This window comes from Chiloscyllium punctatum, chromosome 46 (genome assembly GCF_047496795.1).
Source record: "Chiloscyllium punctatum isolate Juve2018m chromosome 46, sChiPun1.3, whole genome shotgun sequence".
Classification (NCBI taxonomy): Eukaryota; Metazoa; Chordata; class Chondrichthyes; order Orectolobiformes; family Hemiscylliidae; genus Chiloscyllium; species Chiloscyllium punctatum.
The window spans coordinates 62,989,286-63,016,819 of NC_092784.1; the positions used below are offsets into that span (position 1 = coordinate 62,989,286).

The following is a 27,534-nucleotide window of genomic DNA, read 5'->3' on the forward strand; positions in this document are numbered from 1 at the left end:
CATTTCCACTGTGCACCTTCCAGCCAACCAGGTCACTATTGTCGTGTGCTCACTGTTGGTATATGGAGAAAAACGCCAGCCAAACATAGCACATGATCATGAGCAGGTCTCGGCCTGTTTGGACACAGTGCGACTTCCCCAACATTAGGAGCATTGCCCAACTCTGAAGTCTGACCCTGACTCGGCTTCCCACTGAACCAAGGGGGGGGGGGGGAGAACATGGGGTCGAAATGTACTCACCATGTCAATGACCATCTTGCGTAGACTTTGCCGCTGTCGTTTGGGGAGATTCTGGAATATGTCACAGTTTTCCTCCTGGAGCAGTTTGAAGCCCACAGCGAGGTGATGGTTCTCCAGGACCGATTCGTCATTGTACATTAGTGCCAGCTCAGAATCTGGGAGACAGGAACAAAATGGTCACTGGTGGGCCACATGAGCCCAAGGGCAGAGATCCTAACGTTCACACAGACTCTGTCAGCACCCAGTCCTGAAAGGCTCCCAAACGTACAGAATACCAAGGCCCTGGAGAAGTGTGACCAACATTAAGAGCTGGGCTGGTGTCCTTTGCTGCCTCAGTGATCCATGTGATATTGAACACTGTTGTCAAGGAGCCTCAGGTTGAAATCCCATGTAGTGCTGAGGTTGTGAGCATTGCAGGTGTTACAACAGACTACGACCTGAACTATGGCAGGACAGTGAATGAGACAGGACTGCTGCTGTTGCTGGAAACCAGGTGATAAATGTAGCTCTGATGCTGCTGTCAAGACCATATCTTTATATTTGTCTTTAGTTTTGGTTTGTGGACCAAAATGGGAAATGGAAACTGTTTTGAACCAAGGAAACTGTGGAAGGAAATGTCACAGTTTTAAAACAAGTTACTGGAGCTTATTGTAAGCTATATTTACACTGCTGCTTTGGGGATGCGGTCGGGGACATTGTTGGAACCAGCAGCATCGTGGGTGGTGTTCAGGGCAAAGAACACAGAAAATTTACAGCCCTTCAACCCTCCAAGCCTGAGCCGATCCAAATCTACTGTCTTAACCTATCGCCCACTTCCTAAGCATCCATGTCCCTCTGCTCCCCACCTACTCATGCATCTGACCAGACATATCTTAAATGAATCTACCGTGCCTGGCGCGACCACCTCTGCTGGCAACAAGTTCCAGGCACCCACCACCCTCTGTGTGAAGTACCTGCCACGTGTATCCCCCTTAAACTTTCCACCTCTCACCTTGAAAGTGTGACCTCTCGTTATTGAATCCCTCACCCTGGGAAAAAGCTTATCGCTATCCACCCTGTCTCAACCCTTCATGATTTTGTAAACCTCAATCAGGTCCCCCTTAATCTCCTTTATTCTATTGAAAATAAACCTAACCTACTCAACCTCTCTTCATAGCTAGCCCCTTCCATACCAGGCAACATCCTCGTAAACCTTCTCTGTACCCTCTCCAAAGTGTCCACATCCTTTTGGTAATGTGGTGCCCAGAACTGTACACAGTATTCTAAATGCAGCCGAACCAATGTCTTGTACAATTTTAACATGACTTGCCAGCTCTTATACTCAATACCCCGTCCAGTGAAGGCAAGCATACTATATGCCTTCTTGACCACTCTATCCACCTGTGCAGCAACCTTCAGGGTACAATGGGCCTGCCCTCCCAGATCTCTCTGCCCATCAACTTTTCCCAAGGCTCTACCACTTACAGTATAGTTCGCTCCAGAATTAGACTTCCTTAAATGCATCACCTCACATTTGTCTGGATTGAACTCCATCTGCCACTTTTCCCCCCAATTCTCCAGTCTATCTATATCCTCCTGTATTCTTTGACAGTCCCTTATGCTTTCTGCTACTCCACCAATCTTCGTGTCATCTGCAAAATTGCTGATCATACCAACAGTGCCCTCTTCCAGATCATTTATGTATATCACAAACAACTGTGGCCCCAACACTGACCCCTGTGGAACACCACTGGGCACCTTTCTCCATTTCAAGAAACTCCCTTCAACTACTACTCTCTGTCTCCTGTTGCTCAACCAGTTCTTTATCCACCGAGCTAGAACACCCTGCACACCATGTGACTTCACTTTCTCCATTAGTCTACCATGGGGAACCTAATCAAACGCCTTACTAAAGTCCATGTATCAACATCTACAGGTCTTCCTTCATCTCTCAACTTGGTTGCCTCCTCCAAGAACTCTATTAAGTTGGTAAGGCATGATCTCCCCCGCAAAAAACCATGTTGCCTATCACTGATAAGCCCATTCTCTTCCAAATATAAATAGATTCTATCCCTCAATACCTCCTCCAGCAACTTTCCCACCACTGGCATCAGGCTCACTGCTCAGTCGTTACCTGGAATATCCCTAATACCCTTCTTGAACAGGGGTCCGCATTAATAACTTTCCAGTCCTGCAGCACTTGACCTATGTTTATGGATGCTACAGATATCTGTCAGGGCCCCAGCTATTTTCTCTCTTGCCTCCCTCAGCAACCTGGGATAGATCCCATCTGGACCTGGGGAATTGTCTACCTTAATATCCGTTAGCCTACCCAACACATCCTCCCTCCTTATTTCAACGTGATCTAGAGAAAACAAACTTCTATCTCTCATCTCAACATTCACCATGTCCCTCTCCTCGGTGAACACTGATAGAAAGTCATCATTGAGAATCTCACCCATTTTCTCAGGTTCGACTTCCTTATCCTTTCGTGGACCAAGTTTTTCTCTAGTTACCCTCTTGCCTCTTATATATGAAGAAAAGGCCTTGGGATTCTCCTTAATTCTGCTCATTAAAGTTTTCTCATGACTCCTTTTAGCCCGTTTGATTCCTCGTTTAAGATTGGTCCTACTCTCCTGATATTCCTCCAGGGCCCGTTCTGTTCTTAGCTGCCTGGACCTGATGTACGCTTCCCCTTTCCTCTTGGCTAGTCACACAATTTCTCCTGTCATCCATGGTTCACAAATCGTGCGTTTCTTATCTCCTGTTTTCAAAGGGACGTGCCTATCCTGCACTACCTTCAACTTCTCTTTGAAAGCCTCCCACATATCAAATGTGGACTTCCCTTCAAATGTGCCCCCAAGCCACATTTCTGAGCTCCTGCCGAATTTTGACATAATTGGCCTTGGCTCAGTTTAGTACCCTTCCCTTAGGACCACTCTTATCTTTCTCTGTGAGTATTTAAAAACTTACAGAATTGTGGTCACTGTTCCCAAAGAAATCCCCCACCGCAACATCTACCACCTGTCCTGGCTCGTTCCCCAGTACCAGGGTCCAATATGGCCTCTTCCCTCATCAGAGTACTCACACACTGCTCTAGAAAACGCTACTGGACGCTTCTTACAAATTCTACCCCATCCAGACCTCTGACGCTAAATGTATCCCAGTCAATGTTGGGAAAATTAAAATCTCTCAGCACCACTACCCTATTGCTCCTACATCTTTCCATCATCTGTTTACTTATTTGTTCTTCTACCTCACGCTCACTGTTGGGAGGCCTGTAATCCTGAAGAAGGGCTTTTGCCCAAAACATCGATTCTCCTACTCCTTTGATGCTGCCTGACCTGCTGCGCTTTTCCAGCAACACATTTTTCAGGCCTGTAATACAGCCCCAACAATGGAACTTCACCTTTCTTATTTCTCAGCTCCACCCATAATGCCTCACTACTTCAAGACCTCCACAGTGTGCTCCTATAGCACAGCCGTGATATCATCCCTGACCAGCAATGCAATTCCCCCCTCTCTCCCCACCTTTTACTTCCCTCCCTGTCCTGTCTGAAGCATCTATATCCTGGAACATTTAGTTGCCAATCATGCCCTTCCTTCCACCAAGTCTCTGTGATCACAATAAAACCATACTCCCAGGCACCAATCCAATCCCTAAGTTTGTCTGCCTTATCCACTATACTCCTTGTATTAAAGTATATACACGTCAGACCACCAGTTCTTCAGTGTTCATTTGCTCTCTGCCGACTCTTCCCATCGGTAAGGCTAACTTCATGATCCTGTTACTCACACTCTTTAGATTCCACCTCGCTATCTACTTGTCTTCTCTGCTGGTTCCCAGCCCCCTGCTACATTCGTTTATTTTCTCCCCAACAACGGTAGCAAAAACTCCCCCAAGGACGTTAGTCCCAGTCTGGTTCAGGTGTAGACCATCAAGTTTGTAATAGTCCCACCTTCCCCAGAAGCGGTCCCATGCCTCACAAATCTGAACCCCTCCCTCCTACACCATCCCCCAAGCCACGTGTTCATCCTGCCTATTCTTTCATTTCTACCCTGGCTAACACGTGGCACTGGTAGCAATCCTGAGATCACTACCTTTGGGTCTTCCTCTTTAATCTCTCTCTTAGCTCCCTGAATTCTGCTTTGGCAGTTTCACCAATGGATCACCTGTTGGTTGGTTTCTCAATCAGAACCAGTTGCTTGGGTCAGGAATGCTGAGTGTAACAGCTCTGTGATTGGCTCCTGTGTATGGACACGACAGAGGCAAGGAGCCTCCAGACTGCAAAAAGACACCTTTCTCTCTCCCTTTGCCACACATTAACACAAATTGGAAGAGAGCTAGCTTTTCTTGCTCACCATTCTTCATAAAATACTGCCTCTAATTAGTGACTGAGTGACTGAACAATCAGTGTGACGACTACCCAGAATGCCTCATTACTAGAACTTTCCAACAAGTGCCAAGAAATAATCTGGGTAGTGGTGAGAAGGGCACTACCTGTCACATCTTCATGTATATCCAAACTCTCTCTGCCATCATGTTGGCCTCAAAGTAGCTCCAAGAAATTGCTTCTGGAACATACCTTTGCAAAAACGGTCTGGAGAAAGATGCAGTGTTTGTGTTAAGGTGTGTCCTGAACAGCTCTGTGTCACATGACTCTGTGCTCTATGGTCTGGGACACACACAGAGACAAACATCAAAAGCACCTGGAGAACCAACAGCTTGGTGAGAGATGCTCTTTGGTCTTCCCAGACCCTGCTGGTGTTCCTTCGTAAGGAGCTGACCATGACTGAGTGTTGCAGACCAGCACATTCCAAGGTGCAGGACTACACGCTGAAGGAAGCTTGGGACTGTGACCACCAAGGCACAGAGGTGAAAGCCCACTGTCTGAGGTCATTCTGCCAGGACACTGCAACGGCCTGTTAAGTTTCAAGATACCCTGGTAGCCTTCGTGAGAATGTAACTACTTTTCATTCAGAGGATGCGGGTGTTCCTGGGGGGGGCAGTATCTACTGGGGGATGTGTGTGTCCCTGGGGGGGGCAGTGTCTATTGGGGGATGTGTGTGTCCCTGGGGGGGGCAGTATCTACTGGGGGATGTGTGTGTCCCTGGGGGGGCAGTGTCTATTGGGGGATGTGTGTGTCCCTGGGGGGGCAGTGTCTATTGGGGGATGTGTGTGTCCCTGGGGGGGGGGGGGGACAGTGTCTATTGGGGGATGTGTGTGTCCCTGGGGGGGGGGCAGTGTCTATTGGGGGATGTGTGTGTCCCTGGGGGGGGGGGCAGTGTCTATTGGGGGATGTGTGTGTCCCTGGGGGGGGGGGGGGGGGGACAGTGTCTATTGGGGGATGTGTGTGTCCCTGGGGGGGGGGCAGTGTCTATTGGGGGATGTGTGTGTCCCTGGGGGGGGGGCAGTGTCTACTGGGGGATGTGGGTGTCCCTGGGGGGGGCAGTGTCTATTGGGGGATGTGGGTGTCCCTGGGGGGGCAGTGTCTATTGGGGGATGTGGGTGTCCCTGGGGGGGGCAGTGTCTATTGGGGGATGTGGGTGCCCCTGGGGGGGGGCAGTGTCTATTGGGGGATGTGTGTGTCCCTGGGGGGGGCAGTGTCTATTGGGGGATGTGGGTGTCCCTGGGGGGGGCAGTATCTATTGGGGGATGTGGGTGTCCCTGGGGGGGGCAGTGTCTATTGGGGGATGTGGGTGTCCCTGGGGGGGGCAGTGTCTATTGGGGGATGTGGGTGTCCCTGGGGGGGGGCAGTGTCTATTGGGGGATGTGGGTGTCCCTGGGGGGGGGCAGTGTCGATTGGGGGATGTGGGTGTCCCTGGGGGGGGCAGTGTCTATTGGGGGATGTGTGTGTCCCTGGGGGGGGCAGTGTCTATTGGGGGATGTGGGTGTCCCTGGGGGGGGCAGTATCTATTGGGGGATGTGTGTGTCCCTGGGGGGGGGCAGTGTCTATTGGGGGATGTGGGTGTCCCTGGGGGGGGGGCAGTGTCTATTGCGGGATGTGGGTGTCCCTGGGGGGGGCAGTGTCTATTGGGGGATGTGTGTGTCCCTGGGGGGGGGGCAGTGTCTATTGGGGGATGTGTGTCCCTAGGGGGGGGGGCATTGTCTATTGGGGGATGTGGGTGCCCCTGGGGGGGGCAGTATCTATTGGGGGATGTGTGTGTCCCTGGGGGGGGCAGTATCTATTGGGGGATGTGGGTGTCCCTGGGGGGGGCAGTGTCTATTGGGGGATGTGGGTGTCCCTGGGGGGGCAGTGTCTATTGGTGGATGTGGGTGTCCCTGGGGGGGGGGACAGTGTCTATTGGGGGATGTGGGTGTCCCTGGGGGGGCAGTGTCTATTGGGGGATGTGTGTGTCCCTGGGGGGGGGCAGTATCTATTGGGGGATGTGGGTGTCCCTGGGGGGGGGGGGGCAGTATCTATTGGGGGATGTGTGTGTCCCTGGGGGGGGCAGTATCTATTGGGGGATGTGTGTGTCCCTGGGTGGGCAGTATCTATTGGGGGATGTGTGTGTCCCTGGGTGGACAGTGTCTATTGGGGGATGTGGGTGTCCCTGGGGGGGCAGTGTCTATTGGGGGATGTGGGTGTCCCTGGGGGGGGGGGGACAGTGTCTATTGGGGGATGTGGGTGTCCCTGGGGGGGCAGTGTCTATTGGGGGATGTGTGTGTCCCTGGGTGGACAGTGTCTATTGGGGGATGTGGGTGTCCCTGGGGGGGGGTGGACAGTGTCTATTGGGGGATGTGTATGTCCCTGGGTGGGCAGTGTCTATTGGGGTATGTGGGTGTCCCTGGGGGGGTGGGGCAGTGTCTATTGGGGGATGTGGGTGTCCCTGGGGGAGGGGCAGTATCTATTGGGGGATGTGGGTGTCCCTGGGGGGGCAGTGTCTATTGGGGGATGTGGGTGTCCCTGGGGGGGGGGGCATTATCTGTTGGGGTTTAGTGTGTTTCTGGCTGGGCAGCATTTATGTCCTGTCCCTAGTTGCCTCTTGAAAAGGTGAGCTGCCTTCTTAAATCGCTGCAGTCCACCCACAATGCCCTGAGGGGGGGCGGTATTTTGGGTTTCTATGTAGTATTTTTGGTGTAAAATGGACTGAAGCTCTTGTGAGCAATGTCAAATTGCACGGTATTTTCCGCAAGATCTGCATGGACCTTTTTACTTGAAGGCAATGAATGAATAAAATACAGTTTTGCAAAATAAACCCTTGCCCCGTTGCTGAAGTAAAGAACTGAAAGGATTTGTAAAGAAGGTAATTCGAGATCAGAAGGTCTTATAAACAAAACAGACCCCTAATTGAATCCTGTGTACAGGTGCTGTATTCAACTGTGTTGAAATATTTCACTCATACTCCTTTCTCCAGGCATAACATCTCTGTTTTTGGTTTTGTCTTTGTCTCCATGCCTGTGTCGGGATTTAAGAAGGACTAAAGTTTGAGTTATACGTTGGAATTTATGTTTTGTTTGCCTATGGTTAGAACTGATTTATTTGTAATGAACAGTAGTTTCTTTCTAAGTTATAAAAACCTGACTGGTGTATTCTGTTAACCTGAGTTTGTAAGGCAGGAGGCAGGAAATTTGGGGATTTTGAGAGGACCATGAGTACAATGGTGCTTGAGTATCGGGTACTTTCCTCAATGGTTAAGACACAGCCAACAACTGAACAACTAGCTTTCACTCTCCTCTCTGACACCTGAGATGGTCACTACAGTGATACAATAAAAGCTGGCTCCTATTAGTCCCTATCACACTGTTTCAAACCAAGGTATGTATCGAGCCAGCACTCATTCTCCTGGGGATCCACCTCCACTCCAAAAGCAAGTCAAGGCTCTCATGTTACTGCATTGACAATCCAGAACCCTGGGTCAGCAGTCCACACATTCTGAATTTAATCTCACAGTTTAATTCAGTTAACAAGATATGGAAGTAAAAAGCTGGTATCAGTCACTGTGACCCACATGAAGCTGTTAGACTGTAACAAAGATACAACTTGGTTCATTAATGACCTTGAGAGAAGGAAGCTCACTATTCTAAACACAACCTGTTTCAGCCTCACACCATGCCCTCGAAAATAGCCCAGTCAGCATTCATTTACATTAAATCATGACTGGATTGAGGAGATGACCATTATTGGGTGTGTCAGGACGGACTATAACTTGCAACTTGGTCAGTGATGGCCACATTTCAAGAATGAAGAAGAATGTAATGATCCAAACGGAGTCCTGATACTCACTGGTGTTGATGAGGAACTGATTGGAAACTCCTGGGTGATCCACATCGTGAATTGCAGCAGCAAACAATGCAGCGAGTGTCTCTAGATCGGTAAAGACGGCCTGAAATAAAAGGTGCAGTCAAGGGAAAGTGATGACCACACTCCTATCTATCATCCAGCCTCAATCAAACCAGAGAGAAACTCCCTCCTCAGTCAACAGGACTCAGATCAGCAAAGTCAACAAACAGTCTCAATGATGGTCTGTTCTGGAGCCCAGGCCTACAGGCTGCAGGTGGCTTGTAGCAAGAATTATACCTTCCCTGGAATTAGTACGGAATGCGTTGTTTCCCAACTACCCTCAAAGAGATACACTGAGCAAAACTGAGGGTGAAATACACTCACATCGAGGGCTGGGGTAGACAGCAGTACATGTGTGGACTGAGTAACATCAGCTGCATGCAAACTGTTGTGGTACGCGACATCAGCATGGTAATGATCCTCCAGTGTCATTATGTATGTGAGGAAAGTGTCAACTGGAATCCGGAAGGTCTTCATCAAGTCTCTCTCCTGAAATAAACACAGTGAGTGACCATTACCCTGAGGAAACTGGCCTTGCATATTGCAAAAGAGACCTGGTTTTTGTCTCTTACTCATCAGTACAGTATTGCAAGAATACCAAACCTCAAAGGGAGTAATAATTTATACAGCACAGGAGGACGGTACAGATTAGATGGTACGTCAGGACTCTGATTGGTGGAGGGCAGCATTGAGGAACACTGGGTGCGCGTGAAGCTGCAGGGCCCCGTTCTTTGCAAACAGAACAAATGTATGTACATGAGACCATTTTAACGAACAAAGCTTGTGGCCAATGGACGGCCTGTACAGATAGAATGATCCGACACCATCTGTTAGGCAAGTTCACCTCCTACCTGGAAAATAGTGTACATGATGCAGCTGAGCGGCCGGTTGTTCGAGAACTCGGAAATTCGGAAAATGTTAAGGCCCCATATGTTCAAATCATCCAATTCCTAGAAGAACAGGATACCTCTGTAAACATAGCACAAAACGACTGGAATATTGGAATATTACTGTTTGATTCTTTCAAAACATTTCACAGGGGATTCTTAACCATTATTCCATTCATTCCACATCAAGTTGCTGACTCTCCCCGGGGTACAGTTCCCCTCTCCTGAAGGTACTGACTCTCCCCAGGGTACAGTTCCCCCTCTCCTGAAGGTACTGACTCTCCCCAGGGTACAGTTCCCCCTCTCCTGAAGGTACTGACTCTCCCCAGGGTACAGTTCCCCCTCTCCTGAAGGTGCTGACCCTCCCCGGGATACAGTTCCCCCTCTCCTGAAGGTGCTGACTCTCCCCAGGGTACAGTTCCCCCTCTCCTGAAGGTGCTGACTCTCTCCGGGGTACAGTTCCCCCTCTCCTGAAGGTACTGACTCTCCCCGGGGTACAGTTTTCCCCTGTCCTGAAGGTGCTGACCCTCCCCAGGGTACATTTCCCCCATCTCCTGAAGGTGTTGACTCTCCCAGGGTACAGTTCCCCATCTCCTGAAGGTGTTGACTCTCCCCAGGGTAAAGTTCCCCATCTCCTGAAGGTGTTGACTCTCCCCAGGGTACAGTTCCCCATCTCCTGAAGGTGTTGACTCTCCCCAGGGTACAGTTCCCCCTCTCCTGAAGGTGTTGACTCTCCCCAGGGTACAGTCCCCCCTCTCCTGAAGGTGCTGACTCCCCCCAGGGTACAGTTCCCCCTCTCCTGAAGGTGCTGACTCTCCCCAGGGTACAGTTCCCCCTCTCCTGAAGGTGCTGACTCCCCCCAGGGTACAGTTCCCCCTCTCCTGAAGGTGCTGACTCTGACTGGGGTACAGTTTCCCCTCTCGTGAAGGTCCTGACTCTCCCCAGGGTACAGTGCACCCTCTCCTGAAGGTACGACTCTCCCCAGGGTACAGTCCCCCCTCTCCTGAAGGTACTGACTCTCCCCAGGGTACAGTGCACCCTCTCCTGAAGGTCCTGACTCTCACCAGGGTACAGTGCACCCTCTCCTGAAGGTACTGACTCTCCCCAGGGTACAGTCCCCCCTCTCCTGAAGGTACTAACTCTCCCCAGGGTACAGTTGCCCCTCTCCTGAAGGTACTGACTCTCCACAGGGTACAGTCCCCCTCTCCTGAAGGTACTGACTCTCCCCAGGGTACAGTTCCCCTCTCCTGAAGGTGCTGAGTCTCCCTGGGTACAGTTCCCCCTCTCCTGAAGGTGCTGAGTCTCCCTGGGTACAGTTCCCCCAGACCTGAAGGTGTTGACTCTCCCCAGGGTACAGTTGCCCCTCTCCTGAAGGAGCTGACTCCCTCCAGGTTACAGTTCCCCCTCTCCTGAAGGTGCTGAGTCTCCCTGGGTACAGTTCCCCCAGACCTGAAGGTGTTGACTCTCCCAAGGGTACAGTTTCCCTGTCCTGAAGGTGCTGACTCTCCCCAGGGTACAGTTTCCCCTCTCCTGAAGGTGCTGACTCTCCCCAGGGTACAGTTCCCCCTCTCCTGAAGGTACTGACTCCCCCCAGGGTACAGTTCCCCTTCTCCTGAAGGTGCTGACTCTGACTGGGGTACAGTTCCCCCTCTCGTGAAGGTCCTGACTCTCCCAGGGTACAGTGCACCCTCTCCTGAAGGTACGACTCTCCCCAGGGTACAGACCCCCTCTCCTGGAGGTACTGACTCTCACCAGGGTACAGTCCCCCCACTCCTGAAGGTGCTGACTCTCCCCAGGGTACAGTCCCCCCTCTCCTGAAGGTGCTGACTCTCCCCGGGTTTTGTTCCCCCTCTCCTGAAGGTGCTGACTCTCACCAGGGTACAGTCCCCCCTCTCCTGAAGGTGCTGACTCTCCCCAGGGTACAGTCCCCCCTCTCCTGAAGGTGTTGACCCTCCCCAGGGTACAGTCCCCCCTCTCCTGAAGGTGCTGACTCTCCCCAGGGTACAGTTCCCCCTCTCCTGAAGGTGCTGACTCTCCCCAGGGTACAGTTCCCCCTTTCCTGATGGTGATGACTCTCCCCAGGGTACAGTTGCCCCTCTCCTGAAGGTGCTGACTCTCCCCAGGGTACAGTTCCCCCTCTCCTGAAGGTGCTGACTCTCCCCAGGGTACAGTCCCCCTCTCCTGAAGGTACTGACTCTCCCCAGGGTACAGTTCCCCTCTCCTGAAGGTGCTGAGTCTCCCTGGGTACAGTTCCCCCTCTCCTGAAGGTGCTGAGTCTCCCTGGGTACAGTTCCCCCAGACCTGAAGGTGTTGACTCTCCCCAGGGTACAGTTCCACCTCTCCTGAAGGTGCTGACTCTCCCCAGGGTACAGTTCTCCCTCTCTTGAAGGTGCTGACTCTCCCCAGGGTACAGTTCCCCCTCTCCGGAAGGTGCTGACCCTCCCCAGGGTACAGTCCCCCCTCTCCTGAAGGTGCTGACTCTCCCCAGGGTACAGTTCCCCCTCTCCTGAAGGTGCTGACTCTCCCCAGGGTACAGTTCCCCCTTTCCTGATGGTGATGACTCTCCCCAGGGTACAGTTGCCCCTCTCCTGAAGGTGCTGACTCTCCCCAGGGTACAGTTCCCCCTCTCCTGAAGGTGCTGACTCTCCCCAGGGTACAGTCCCCTCTCCTGAAGGTACTGACTCTCCCCAGGGTACAGTTCCCCTCTCCTGAAGGTGCTGAGTCTCCCTGGGTACAGTTCCCCCTCTCCTGAAGGTGCTGAGTCTCCCTGGGTACAGTTCCCCCAGACCTGAAGGTGTTGACTCTCCCCAGGGTACAGTTCCACCTCTCCTGAAGGTGCTGACTCTCCCCAGGGTACAGTTCCCCCTCTCCTGAAGGTGCTGACTCTCCCCAGGGTACAGTTCCCCCTCTCCGGAAGGTGCTGACTCTCCCCAGGGTACAGTTCTCCCTCTCTTGAAGGTGCTGACTCTCCCCAGGGTACAGTCCCCCCTCTCCTGAAGGTGCTGACTCTGACTGGGGTACAGTCCCCCCTCTCCTGAAGGTGCTGACTCTCCCCAGGGTACAGTTCCCCCTCTCCGGAAAGTGCTGACTCTCCCCAGGGTACAGTTCTCCCTCTCTTGAAGGTGCTGACTCTCTCCCCAGGGTACAGTTCCCCCTCTCCGGAAGGTGCTGACCCTCCCCAGGGTACAGTTCACCCTCTCCTGAAGGTGCTGACTCTCCCAGGGTACATTTCCCCCTCTCCTGAATGTGCTGACTCTCCCCGGGTTTTGTTCCCCCTCTCCTGAAGGTGCTGACTCTCCCCGGGGTTTTGTTCCCCCTCTCCTGAAGGTGCTGACTCTCCCCGGGTTTTGTTCCCCCTTTCCTGAAGGTGCTGACTCTCCCCGGGTTTTGTTCCCCCTCTCCTGAAGGTGCTGACTCTCCCCGGGTTTTGTTCCCCCTCTCCTGATGGTGATGACTCTCCCCAGGGTACAGTTCCCCTTTCCTGATGGTGCTGACTCTCCCCAGGGTACAGTTCCCCCTTTCCTGATGGTGCTGACTCTCCCCAGGGTACAGTTCCCCCTCTCCTGAAGGTGCTGACTCTCCCCAGGGTACAGTTCCCCCTCTCCTGAAGGTGCTGACTCTCCCCAGGGTACAGTTCCCCCTCTCCTGAACATGCTGACTCTGACTGGGGTACAGTTCCCCCTCTCCTGAAGGTGTTGACCCTCTCCAGGTATATTTCCCCCTCTCCTGAAGGTGTTGACCCTCTCCAGGGTATATTTCCCCCTCTCCTGAAGGTGTTGACCCTCCCCAGGGTACAGTCCCCCCTCTCCTGAAGGTGTTGACCCTCCCCAGGGTACAGTTCCCCCTCTCCTGAAGGTGTTGACCCTCCCCAGGGTACAGTTCCCCCTCTCCTGAAGGTATTGACCCTCCCCAGGGTACAGTTCCCCCTCTCCTGAAGGTGTTGACCCTCCCCAGGGTACAGTTCCCCCTCTCCTGAAGGTGTTGACCCTCCCCAGGGTACAGTCCCCCCTCTCCTGAAGGTGTTGACCCTCCCCAGGGTATATTTCCCCCTCTCCTGAAGGTGCTGACTCTGACTGGGGTACAGTTCCCCCTCTCCTGAAGGTGTTGACCCTCCCCAGGGTATATTTCTCCCTCTCCTGAAGGTGCTGACTCTGACTGGGGTACAGTTCCCCCTCTCCTGAAGGTGTTGACCCTCCCCAGGGTACAGTCCCCCCTCTCCTGAAGGTGTTGACCCTCCCCAGGGTATATTTCTCCCTCTCCTGAAGGTGTTGACCCTCCCCAGGGTACAGTTCCCCCTCTCCTGAAGGTGTTGACCCTCCCCAGGGTACAGTCCCCCCTCTCCTGAAGGTGTTGACCCTCCCCAGGGTACAGTTCCCCCTCTCCTGAAGGTGCTGACCCCTCCCCAGGTTATATTTCTCCCTCTCCTGAAGGTGCTGACTCTGACTGGGGTACAGTTCCCCCTCTCCTGAAGGTGTTGACCCTCCCCAGGGTATATTCCCCCCTCTACTGAAGGTGTTGACCCTCCCCAGGGTACAGTTCCCCCTCTCCTGAAGGTGTTGACCCTCCCCAGGGTACAGTCCCCCCTCTCCTGAAGGTGTTGACCCTCCCCAGGGTACAGTTCCCCCTCTCCTGAAGGTGCTGACTCTGACTGGGGTACAGTTCCCCCTCTCCTGAAGGTGTTGACTCTCCCCAGGGTACAGTTCCCCTCTCCTGAAGGTGTTGACCCTCCCCAGGGTACAGTTCCCCCTCTCCTGAAGGTGTTGACCCTCCCCAGGGTACAGTTCCCCCTCTCCTGAAGGTGTTGACCCTCCCAGGGTACAGTCCCCCCTCTCCTGAAGGTGCTGACCCTCCCCAGGGTACAGTTCCCCCTCTACTGAAGGTGCTGACTCTGACTGGGGTACAGTTCCCCCTCTCCTGAAGGTGCTGACTCTCCCCAGGGTACAGTCCCCCTCTCCTGAAGTGTTGACCCTCCCCAGGGTACAGTCCCCCCTCTCCTGAAGGTGTTGACCCTCCCCAGGGTACAGTCCCCCCTCTCCTGAAGGTGTTGACCCTCCCCAGGGTACAGTCCCCCCTCTCCTGAAGGTGTTGACCCTCCCCAGGGTATATTCCCCCTCTCCTGAAGGTGCTGACTCTGACTGGGGTTTAGTTTTCTTATCTTTCAGGTCCTTCCCAGTGAGACAGTTCAATTATCTGGGCTGTTGGATGCTCCCCCTCCAGAAGGGACTGGATCTTTGAGCATCCCATTGCTCTTTTCAATGAAGTGCTCCCATGGTATTGTCTGACACCCATCCACTGAGAAGTCACTGTGCGATGCGTTTAGCTGGAGTACTGAGGTCAGCTCCACTAATTGAGATCTACTAAAAACAGGCAGGTCGGAGGTGGGTGGAGGTGACTTGGTGGAGACGGAAGGAAGTGGAAACTGGAAGCTTCTGCTCCATAAAGTGCTAAACCCAGAGCCAGCTTGACAATTCCCCTGGGGTTTTCACAGAGTTTCTCCTTCAAGCCTGGAGCAGTTGGCTGGCATTTGTGCCCTGGGGACCAACAGCCCAATGTTACCTTTGTTAGTGCTTCTTCCTGATGAGTCTTTACTCCAAACCTGGGGATGCTTGAGTTACTCAGGTTGAGGCTTGAGCTGTGGGTCAGTTTCTTCACCCCACTGATCTGACACATGGGCTGTTTGTTCTTCTTCTCTCGGTCTTTCTGGGTGGGAGGTGGGATTTCCACTTCATTCTGTTGTCTGCAAAGAAAGTGGCAGATGGACAGTCAAATGGAATGATGAATTATCATGTCAACATTCCAGCAGAAAGATCTAGATTCACACAAATATCCAAATACACAGACACCCACATAAATACAGACACAAACATACAGCGCGTGCCACAATTACAAAGGCAGTACCCAGACTGCCCACAAATATGCAGGCACAGATTTATAAGGACACACAAAAATATAGACACAAATATACAGGTACAAATACATAAGGACACACAAAAATATAGACACAAATATACAGGTACAAATACATAAGGACATGCAAAAATATAGATACAAGTATACAGGTACAAATATATAAGGACACACAAAAATATAGACACAAATATACAGAGAAACAAAAATACCAATGCATTTAAAGTTACAGGTGCTCTTTTAAAAATATACAAATACAGAAACACAGAGTAGGTTCAGCAACTGCTCTTGTCCAGCCATCCCTCAGATCCCTTCTGAAAATTGGATCAAACCTGCCTCTTAGGAAATGACATCTCTAACTCTCTCTGTCCCTTTCCCTCATTCTCCCATTTCTATCTGACTTTCTCTTCCTAACCTCATCTTCCCGTTTCCCAGGCTGTTGTTGTCTTCATCTCCCTTTGGTGTCAGCTTCCTGTCTGTCTCCTCAGGAAGTTCCTCTCTCTCTCTCTCTCTGTCTCCCTGGGATTGTTCCTCTCTCTGTGTCTCCCTGGGATTGTTCCTCTCTCTGTGTCTCCCTGGGGTGGTTCCTCTCTCTCTCTCTCTCTCTCTGTCTCCCTGGAGTAGTTCCTCTCTCTCTCTCTCTGTCTCCCTGGGGTAGTTCCTCTCTCTCTCTCTCTCTCTCTCTCTCTCTCTCTGTCTCCCTGGGGTAGTTCCTCTCTCTCTCTCTCTCTCTCTCTCTCTCTCTCTCTGTCTCCCTGGGGTAGTTCCTCTCTCTCTCTCTCTCTCTGTCTCTGTCTCCCTGGGTGGTTCCTCTCTCTCTCTCTCTCTCTCTCTGTCTCCCTGCGGTAGTTCCTCTCTCTCTCTCTCTCTCTCTCTGTGTCCCGCTGGGTGGTTCCTCTCTCTCTCTCTCTCTCTCTCTCTCTCTGTCTCCCTGGGGTAGTTCCTCTCTCTCTCTCTCTCTCTCTCTCTGTCTCCCTGGGGTAGTTCCTCTCTCTCTCTCTCTCTCTCTCTCTGTGTCTCGCTGGGGTGGTTCCTCTCTCTCTGTGTCCCTCTGTCTCCGTCTCTCTCTGTCTCCCTGGGATTGTTCCTCTCTCTGTCTCCCTGGGGTAGTTCCTCTCTCTCTCTCTCTCTCTGTGTCTCCCTGGGGTAGTTCCTCTCTCTCTCTCTCTCTCTGTGTCTCCCTGGGGTAGTTCCTCTCTCTCTCTCTCTCTCTGTGTCTCCCTGGGGTAGTTCCTCTCTCTCTCTCTCTCTCTCTGTGTCTCCCTGGGGTGGTTCCTCTCTCCCTCTATCTCTCTGGGGTGGCTCCTCACTCTGTCTCCCCAGGGTGCCTCCTCTTTCCTTCTGTCTCCCTAGTTGACCCTTTCAATGGTGGTCTTTCTCTGGATTGTGTTCTCACTTACCAAGGAAGGTACTGGATATGTACTCAGAGACCTGGTTCCCTGAACGGCTCATTTCAGACAGGTGGGTCAATTCACGGTTCAGCATCCTCTTGAACTGTTATCGAGAACAAGAGCAAGATATGAACATTAACCCCAAACAGCTCAGCGCCTCTTTCTTCCCCAAATGTTTTGAGGCAGTGTCTGCTGTCACCCTTCCCAGTTAGACTGTCACAGTCTCTGGCATCAGAGACACTGCCATTAGCTTCTTGCACCAAAGAATCCTCAGCACCCGAACCATCAAACAATGCAATGTATTTTAACAGGCGCAACATCAAGAAAATCTGTTTTTGCAAATGATTCCTACCAATGCAAATCCTGCAATTATAGTTTACTAACTGTCCCACTCAATCCCCCCACTGCCTCCATCGCGTGTGAGGGGGCAGGAGTGTGCCAGTCAGGTACACAGTGTGCAGGTTTCACTCTGCAATTGTAATGATGACGTCAGGGGGACTGTGTATGTGCAAATCGGCAAAGTGAAAGCAGACTGCTGGCTTCAGGAAAACAACAAAGACATGAATGAGACTTTCTTTTCTGTCTGAGTGGGGTGGCAGGAGGCTCTCTAATTCTTTATCTGTCCAGGGCAGGTGGGCATCATTGGCTGGGCTGCATTTATTGTCCATCCTTAATTTCCCTGGATAATGTGATGGTGTGCTCCTTCTTCAACCACTGCAGTCCGTGTGGTGCAGGGACACTCTCAAAGCTGTTAGGGATGGAGTTCAGTCACACTGATGGGATAGTGAGGGGACGGGGTGGGGGGGGGGAAGCTTACAGGGGGCGGTGTTCCCATGGACCTGCTGCTCTCGCCCTTCTCAATGAAAGTGGTGATGAATTTGGGAGGTGCTGTGTGAGGAGCCTTGGTGAGTTGCTGCATTGCACCTTATAGATGGTGTTGACTGTGAAGGAAGAGCGAGTAATCTAAAGGTGGAGTGAATCTGGTGTCTGTAGGGCACAGAAACACATAAACATACAAGATGTGACTTGTACATTTCAGGAGGGAACTTTCATCAAGTTTTCAGTCTCCAAATCCCCACTACTCTCTTTCATTGTTGCATCTGGCTTAAAAAATTCATCTTTTTAATAAGTATATTAATTTTATTTGACTTAAAAGAAAGCCTTCATTTACATTGTCTTTTTCACTCTCTGGGTATCCAGAATACCTTTGAAGTTTAGTTCCTGTTGTGATATGTGATAAGACACCAGCCACATTAATATTAAGAGTGAGACAATCGTAATGTAGTGTTCAATGATACTGACTGAGAGAGAAATATTACCTCAAGATCAGAGAGAAAATACCACTGCTCTTCTTCCAATGGAGCGACTGTGTTTATAAACCTCCACATCTATCACTAGGCTTTCTGTTTCCATCTCATATTTCAGCACTGACCCACCGACAGTGCGGCACTCCCTCAGCACTGACCCTCTGACAGTGCGGCACTCCCTCAGTACTGACCCTCTGACAGTGCAGCACTCCCTCAGCACTGACCCTGTGACAGTGCAGCACTCCCTCAGTACTGACCCTCTGACAGTGCGGCACTCCCTCAGTACTGACCCCCGACAGTGCGGCACTCCCTCAGCACTGACCCACTGACCGTGCGGCACTCCCTCAGCACTGACCCACCGACAGTGCGGCGCTCCCTCAGTACTGACCCTCCGACAGTGTGGCACTCCCTCAGCACTGACCCTCTGACAGTGCGGCACTCCCTTGGCACTGACCCTCCGACAGTGCGGCACTCCCTCAGTACTGACCCTCCAACAGTGCGGCACTCCCTCAGCACTGACCCTCTGACAGTGCGGCACTCCCTCAGCACTGATATCTGACAGTGCGGTACTCCCTCAGCACTGACCCTCCGACAGTGCAGCACTCCCTCAGCACTGACCCTCCGACAGTGCAGCACTCCCTCAGCACTGACCCTCCAACAGTGCAGCACTCCCTCAGCACTGACCCTCCAACAGTGCGGTACTCCCTCAGCACTGACCCTCTGACAGTGCGGCACTCCCTCAGCACTGACCCTCCAACAGTGCGGTACTCCCTCAGCACTGACCCTCCGACAGTGCGGCACTCCCTCAGCACTGACCCTCCAACAGTGCGGCACTCCCTCAGCACTGACCCTCCGACAGTGTGGCACTCCCTCAGCACTGACCCTCCGACAGTGCGGCACTCCCTCAGCACTGACCTTCCGACAGTGCGGCACTCCCTCAGCACTGACCCTCCGACAGTGCGGCACTCCCTCAGCACTGACCCTCCGACAGTCCGGCACTCCCTCAGCACTGACCCTCTGACAGTGCAGCATTCTCTCAGCACTGACTCTCTGACATTGCGGTGTTATCTCAGTAATGATCCTATGACACAGCAGTGCCCCTTCAGTATTCCAACTCATTGCGGAATCAGCCTAGATGTCTTTTTTCTAAGTTTGGGAGAAGATTTGTAGCTCGTTGTTGTGGTTCTGTTCGCCGAGCTGGGAATTTGTGTTACAGACGTTTCGTCCCCTGTCTAGGTGACATCCTCAGTGCTTGGGAGCCTCCTGTGAAGCACTTCTGTGCTGTTTTCTCCAGTATTTATAGTGGCCTGTCTCTGCCGCTTCCGGTTGTGAGTTCGAGCTGTCCACTGTAGTGGCCGGTATATTGGGTCCAGGTCGATGTGCTTATTGATTGAATCTGTGGATGAATGCCATGCCTCTAGGAATTCCCTGGCTGTTCTCTGTTTGGCTTGTCCTATAATAGTAGTGTTGTCCCAGTCGAATTCATGTTGCTTGTCATCTGCGTGTGTGGCTACTAAGGATAGCTGGTCGTGTCGTTTCGTGACTAGTTGGTGTTCATGGATGCGGATCGTTAGCTGTCTTCCTGTTTGTCCTATGTAGTGTTTTGTGCAATCTTTGACGTGATAGTACAGAGAACACCGAACGGAGAATTCACCACAAAGGTATACAGGAAAGCCAAACACACAGACCAAGTCCTGAACTACGAAAGCAACCACCCCAACACACACAAAAGAAGTTGCATCAAGACACTGTTTAAAAGGGCCACAACACACTGCAGTCCACCAGAACTGCAAAAAGAGGAAGAAGAACACCTCTACAATGTATTCGCCAAAAACGGATACCTGCGCAATTTCATCAACAGATGCCTAAGGGAAAGACAATGGAATGAGGACATGCCGCAACCCAAAGGACTAGCCACACTACCATACGTCAAGAGCATTTCTGAACAGACAGCCAGACTACTGCGACCACTAGGACTCATAACAGCACACAAACCAACAGCCACTCTCAGACAACAACTCACCAGAACAAAGGACCCGATACCCAGCATGAGCAAAACCAACGTAGTGTACAAAATCCCATGCAAGGACTGCACAAAACACTACATCGGACAAACAGGAAGACAGTTAACGATCCGTATACACGAACACCAACTAGCCACGAAACGACACGACCAGCTATCCTTAGTAGCCACACACGCAGATGACAAGCAACATGAATTCGACTGGGACAACACTAGTATTATAGGACAAGCCAAACAGAGAACAGTCAGGTAATTCCTCGAGGCATGGCACTCATCCACAGACTCTATCAACAAACACATCGACCTGGACCCAATATACCGGCCACTACAGTGGACAGCTCGAACTCACAACCGGAAGCGGCAGAGACAGGCCACTATAAATACTGGAGAAAACAGCACAGAAGCGCTTCACAGGAGGCTCCCAAGCACTGAGGATGTCACCTAGACAGGGGACGAAACGTTTGCAAGACAAATTCCCAGCTCGGCGAACAGAACCACAACATGTTTTTTTTTCTTTTTTATCTTCCCAAAAGAATTTTTAGATCCAGTTCTACTCCTGTTCTGAGTGTATTAACCTGCTTTCCAACTTCCTTTTCTTCAGGGAGTTGACAGACAGACAGTCAGTACTGGGTAAAAACAATGACTGCAGATGCTGGAAACCAGATTCTGGATTAGTGGTGCTGGAAGAGCACAGCAGTTCAGGCAGCGTCCAAGGAGCAGCGAAATCGACGTTTCGGGCAAAAGCTCCTTGGATGCTGCCTGAACTGCTGTGCTCTTCCAGCACCACTAATCCAGACAGTCAGTACTGTTGACTAGCTCTTCATGTAATTCCTGGACAGTTGGAAAAGAGACAATTCAGACTGTACACCGAGTTTGGATAATCTTAATCTCAGGACAGTGTCTGGGTGTGGTCAAAGAATCTGAAGACTGATTTCTCGAGTGCAACTCCCAGGCAGTTCAGGCGGAAGATAAGACTGAAAGTTCACCCAGTTTCTGAAAACAATCACCGCACAAACACCCTCGCTTTCAGATTTCAGAAACTGGGGCCAGACCTGGAGCTGAATCGAAATGTGGTTCCCAGTTTATGCCAATTGTTCACCAGGCTGCTGCTACCTGATGAGATGCAAAACTCACCAAGAAGCATTCTGAGCAAATATCCTGGCTGCCCACTGCTATCAACATTCACAATGGATGGGGCGACTGTTTATACAATCACAGAATTGTTTCAGTGCAAAGGAGGCCATTCAGCCCATCATGTCAGCACTGGTTGCCTGAGCATTCTGACTCAAAAGCCAATCACGAGCTTGGGCATTGTCTCTATTTAAATTTTCACCCAATGCTCTCCTGAATGTCTCGATTGAAAGTGCTTCCTCCACACTTCCAGGCAGTGCATTCCAGGTGCCAACCAGACGTGTGCAAACGTTTTTTCACTTCATGTTTGCTGCTTTTGAAATCATTTCCAATCTGTGCCATTTTGGTTCTTGATGCTTTTACTTGTTGGAACAGTTTTTCCCTATTCATTGCCCATGCCCCTCATCAGAACTCCCCATCACAATCTCCTCCCTCATGAAGCAGTCCTAATCTCCCCAATCTGTTCTGATATTGACATTTCTTATCCCTCAAAATATTCTCATCAATCTCTTCTGCACTTTCCAAGACGTACACATCCTTCCTATAGTGCACGGCCCAGAACTGCACACAGCTGGGGTTCTAAAGAGTGATCTAGAGAAGTTCAGTATTACCTCCCTGGTCTTGTAATCTATTAATGAACCTCGAATACTGTACTGTACCTGCCTTTCCACTGTCAGTTACTTATGGACATATAGACCGGGTCTGCATATCCTTTAGAACAGGAACCTTTATTGTGTACTGCCTCTCGATATTTTTGTATCAAAGTGCAACACCTCTTACTTCCCCACATCCAACATCATCTGCTCCCTATCCACTCAGTCTGCCAATCTGGCAATGTCTTGTTGAAGTTCTACACTGTCCTCCCCAGGCTTTACAATTCTGACAAGTGCTGTGTCATCTACAAATTCTGAAAGTGTCCCTTGCACATCAAGTCTTTGAGTTTATATATATGTGTAAAATGTCACGAAAAGCACAGGTCTCAATACCGACCCCAGGGGAGCTGCACGAAAGAGCTTTCTCAGCTTGAAGAATGACCATTGACCCCTTGCTCTCTGATTCCTCTCACTCTGTCAATTCTGCATCCACATTGCTACTGGCTGTCTTATATTTTGACCCTGAACTTCCCTCACAAGTCTGTTGTATGGCACTGCATCAACACCTTCTGAAGTCCATATCAACAGCCTGGACTCTCAACAACTTTGTTATCTCTACAAAACATTCCAGTCGTTCAGTAAAGTCATCCCATAACAAATTCATGCTGACTCTTCCAAATTGACACGCAGTTTTCACGTCGCTATTAATCCTCCCAAATAATTCTTTCTAGAAATTTCCTCATGACCAAAGTTAAAGTGATTGGTCTTACATTGCTGGGTTGATCTTTCCAATCATTTCTGAACAACATAATGTCTGTCATACTCCAGTCCTCTGGAACAACCCCAAAACCGAGAGAAGATTAACCATTGACCAGAAACTGAACTGGACCAGCTAAATAAATACAGTGGCTATGAGGCCAGGTCAGAAGCTGCAAATCCTGACTTCCTGATTCACTACAGTGTGTCCATCATCTACAAACAACAAGTCAGGAGTGTGATGGAATAATCTTCAATTCCCTGGATGATGCCGCTCCAACAATTCTCAGGAAGTATAACATCATCCAGGAAAAAGCAAACCACTTGACTGGCATTACAACCAGCGTCCCTAACATTCATTCTATTCACCACTGTCTGTCTGTCACACATTGCTCAGTGTGGGCACTGACTGTCACACAGCGCTCAGTGTGGGCACTGACTTGACCACAGCGATCAGTGTGGGCACTGTCTGTCACACAGCGCACAGTGTGGGCACTGTCTGTCACACAGCGCTCAGTGTGGGTACTGTCTGTCACACAGCGCTCAGTGTGAGCACTGTCTGTCACACAGCGCTCAGTGTGGGTACTGTCTGTCACACAGCGTACAGTGTGGGTACTGTCTGTCACACAGCGATCAGTGTGAGCACTGTCTGTCACACAGCGCTCAGTGTGGGCACTGTCTGTCACACAGCGATCAGTGTGGGTACTGTCTGTCACACAGCGCACAGTGTGGGTACTGTCTGTCACACAGCGCACAGTGTGGGCACTGTCTGTCACACAGCGCACAGTGTGGGCACTGTCTGTCACACAGCGATCAGTGTGGGCACTGTCTGTCACACAGCGATCAGTGTGGGTACTGTCTGTCACACAGCGTACAGTGTGGGTACTGTCTGTCACACAGCGATCAGTGTGAGCACTGTCTGTCACACAGCGCTCAGTGTGGGTACTGTCTGTCACACAGCGCTCAGTGTGGGTACTGTCTGTCACACAGCGTACAGTGTGGGTACTGTCTGTCACACAGCGATCAGTGTGGGTACTGTCTGTCACTCAGCGCACAGTGTGGGTACTGTCTGTCACACAGCGCTCAGTGTGGGCACTGTCTGTCACACAGCGCACAGTGTGGGCACTGTCTGTCACACAGCGCACAGTGTGAGCACTGTCTGTCACACAGCGCTCAGTGTGGGCACTGTCTGTCACACAGCGCACAGTGTGGGCACTGTCTGTCACACAGCGCACAGTGTGGGCACTGTCTGTCACACAGTGCTCAGTGTGGGCACTGTCTGTCACACAGCGCACAGTGTGGGCACTGTCTGTCACACAGCGCACAGTGTGGGCACTGTCTATCACACAGCGATCAGTGTGGGCACTGTCTGTCACACAGCGCACAGTGTGGACTCTGTCTGTCCATCACACTGCACACACTGGGGGCACTGTCTGTCACACAGTGTACAGTGTGGACACTGTCCATCATACTACACACACTGGGGGCACTGTCTGTCACACAGTGTACAGTGTGGACACTGTCCATCATACTGCACACACTGGGGGCACTGTCTGTCTTCACACAGTGTACAGTGTGGACACTGTCCATCATACTGCACACACTGGGGGCACTGTCTGTCTTCACACAGTGCACAATATGGGCATTGTCTGTCACACAGTGTACAGTGTGGGCACTATCTGTCACACAGTGTACAGTGTGGGCACTATCTGTCACACAGTGTACAGTGTGGGCACTGTCTGTCGCACAGCGATCAGTGTGGGCACAGTCTGTCACACAGTGCACAGTGTGGGCACTGTCTGTCTGTCACATAGCGTATAGTGCGGGCACGGTCTGTCATACAGGGTACAGTGTGGGCACTGTCCATTACACAGTGCTCAGTGTGGGCACTGTTTGTTTGTCACAGTGTACAGTTTGGGCACTGTCTGTCATACAGCTTACAGTGTGGGCACTGTCTGTCACACAGTGCTCAGTGTGGGCACTGTCTGTCACACAGCGTACAGTGTGGGCACTGTCTGTCACACAGCGTACAGTGTGGGCACTGTCTGTCACACAGCGTACAGTGTGGGCACTGTCTGTCACACAGCGCACAGTCTGAGCATTGGCTGTCACAGGGCTCAGTGCGGGCACTGTCTGTCACAGCGCACAGTGTTGGCACTGTCTGTCTGTCGCACAGCGATCAGTGTGGGCACTGTCTGTTACACAGCGCACAGTGTGGGCACTGTCTGTCTGTCACACAGCGTATAGTATGGGCACTGCCTGTCACACAACGTACAGTGTGGGCATTGGCTGTCACAGCGATCAGTGTGGGCACTGTCTGTCGCACAGCGATCAGTGTGGGCACTGTCTGTCGCACAGCGATCAGTGTGGGCACTGTCTGTCACACAGCGCACAGTGTGGGCACTGTCTGTCGCACAGCGATCAGTGTGGGCACTGTCTGTTACACAGCTCACAGTGTGGGAACTGTCTGTCCAACACACTGCACACACTGACGGCACTGTCAGTCTGTCACACAGCGCACAGTGTGGGCACTGTCTGTCGCAGAGTGCTCAGTGTGGACACTGTCTGTCACACAGCGCACAGTGTGGGCACTATCTGTCGCAGAGTGCTCAGTGTGGACACTGTCTGTCACACAGCGTACAGTGTGGGCACTGTCTGTCGCAGAGTGCTCAGTGTGGACACTGTCTGTCACACAGCGTACAGTGTGGGCACTGTCTGTCGCAGAGTGCTCAGTGTGGACACTGTCTGTCACACAGCGTACAGTGTGGGCACTGTCTGTCGCAGAATGCTCAGTGTGGACACTGTCTGTCACACAGCGCACAGTGTGGGTACTGTCTGTTGCATAGCGATCGGTGTGGGCACTGTCTGTCACACAGTGCACAGTGTGGGCACAGTCTGTCATACAGTGCACAGTGTGGGCACTGTCTGTCACACAGTGCACAGTGTGGGCACTGTCTGTCGCACAGTGCACAGTGTGGGCACTGTCTGTCGCACAGCTCACAGTGTGGACATTGTCTAGCACAGCGCACAGTGTGGACACTGTCTATCACATAGCGATCAGTGTGGGCACTGTCTGTCACACAGCTTAAAGTGTGGGCACTGTCTGTCACACAGCGCACAGTGTGGGCATTGTCTGTCACACAGCTTAAAGTGTGGGGACTGTCTGTCACACAGCGTACAGTGTGGGCACTGTCTGTCCATCACACTGCACACACTAGGAGCACTGTATGTCATCACACAGTGTACAATGTGAGCACTATCTGTCACAAAGCGCACAGTATGGGCACTGTCTGTTACACAGTGTACAGTGTGGGCACTGTCTGTCACACAGCATACAGTGTGGGCACTGTCTGTCACACAGCATACAGTGTGGGCACTGTCTGTCACACAGCGTACAGTGTGTCCTGTGTACAGTATGGGATCAGTATATTCCCCTTTACCCTGATAACACTGCCCTGTGTACAGTACAGGATCAGTATATTCCCCCTTTACCCTGATAACACTGCCCTGTGTACAGTACAGGATCAGTATATTCCCCTTTACCCTGATATCACTGCCCTGTGTACAGTATTGGATCAGTATATTCCCCCTTTACCTTGATAACACTGTCCTGTGTACAGTACAGGATCAGTATATTCCCCCTTTACCCTGATAACACTGCCCTGTGTACAGTACAGGATCAGTATATTAACCCTTTACCCTGATAACACTGCCCTGTGTACAGTACAGGATCAGTATATTCTCCCTTTACCCTGATAACACTGCCCTGTGTACAGTACAGGATCAGTATATTAACCCTTTACCCTGATAACACTGCCCTGTGTACAGTACAGGATCAGTATATTCTCCCATTACCCTCATAACATTGCCCTGTGTACAGTACAGGATCAGTATATTCTCCCATTACCCTCATAACATTGCCCTGTGTACAGTACAGGATCAGTATATTCCCCTTTACCCTGATAACACTGCCCTGTGTACAGTACAGGATCAGTATATTCCCCCTTTATCCCGATAACACTGCCCAGTGTACAGTACAGGATCAGTATATTCCCCCTTTACCCTGATATCACTGCCCTGTGTACAGTACAGGATCAGTATATCCCCCCTTTACCCTGATAACACTGTCCTGTGTACAGTACAGGATCAGTATATTCCCCCTTTGCCCTGATAACACTGCCCTGTGTACAGTACAGGATCAGTATATTCTCCCTTTACCCTGATAACACTGCCCTGTGTACAGTACAGGATCAGTATATTCCCCCTTTCCCCTGATAGCACTGCCCTGTGTACAGTACAGGATCAGTATATTCCCCCTTTACCCTGATAACACTGTCCTGTGTACAGTACAGGATCAGTATATTCCCCCTTTACCCTAATAACACTGCCCTGTGTACAGTACAGGATCAGTATATTCCCCCTTTACCCTGATAACACTGCCCTGTGTACAGTACAGGATCAGTATATTCCCCTTTATCCCGATAACACTGCCCTGTGTACAGTACAGGATCAGTATATTCCCCCTTTACCCTGATAACACTGCCCTGTGTACAGTACATGATCAGTATATTCCCCCTTTACCCTGATAATATTGCCCTGTGTACAGTACAGGATCAGTATATTCCCCCTTTACCCTGATAACACTGCCCAGTGTACAGTACAGGATCAGTATATTCCCCCTTTACCCTGATAACACTGCCCTGTGTACAGTACAGGATCAGTATATTCCCCCTTTACCCTGATATCACTGCCCTGTGTGCAGTACAGGATCAGTATATTCCCCCTTTACCCTGATAACACTGCCCTGTGTACAGTACAGGATCAGTATATTCCCCCTTTACCCCGATTACACTGCCCTGTGTACAGCACAGGATCAGTATATTCCCCCTTTACCCTGATATCACTGCCCAGTGTACAGTACAGGATCAGTATATTCCCCCTTTACCCTGATAACATTGCCCTGTGTACAGTACAGGATCAGTATATTCCCCCTTTACCCTGATAACACTGCCCTGTGTACAGTACAGGATCAGTA

General features: G+C 51.2%; 1 protein-coding gene across 4 annotated transcripts in view; it reads right to left on the reverse strand.

The window, feature by feature from the left end:
- The window catches only part of LOC140468227 (3',5'-cyclic-AMP phosphodiesterase 4B-like), a 666,103-nt gene that overhangs the window by 66,883 nt on the left and 571,686 nt on the right, over window positions 1-27,534 (reverse strand). For all 4 annotated transcript variants that reach the window (XM_072564484.1, XM_072564485.1, XM_072564486.1 and 1 more), the window contains 6 exons: window positions 16,695-16,792; window positions 14,948-15,128; window positions 9,356-9,454; window positions 8,829-8,993; window positions 8,448-8,547; window positions 241-395 (listed from right to left, as the gene is read on the reverse strand). In XM_072564484.1, coding sequence (XP_072420585.1) covers window positions 241-395; window positions 8,448-8,547; window positions 8,829-8,993; window positions 9,356-9,454; window positions 14,948-15,128; window positions 16,695-16,792 — 798 coding nt within the window. The remainder of the gene's footprint in view (window positions 1-240; window positions 396-8,447; window positions 8,548-8,828; window positions 8,994-9,355; window positions 9,455-14,947; window positions 15,129-16,694; window positions 16,793-27,534) is intronic.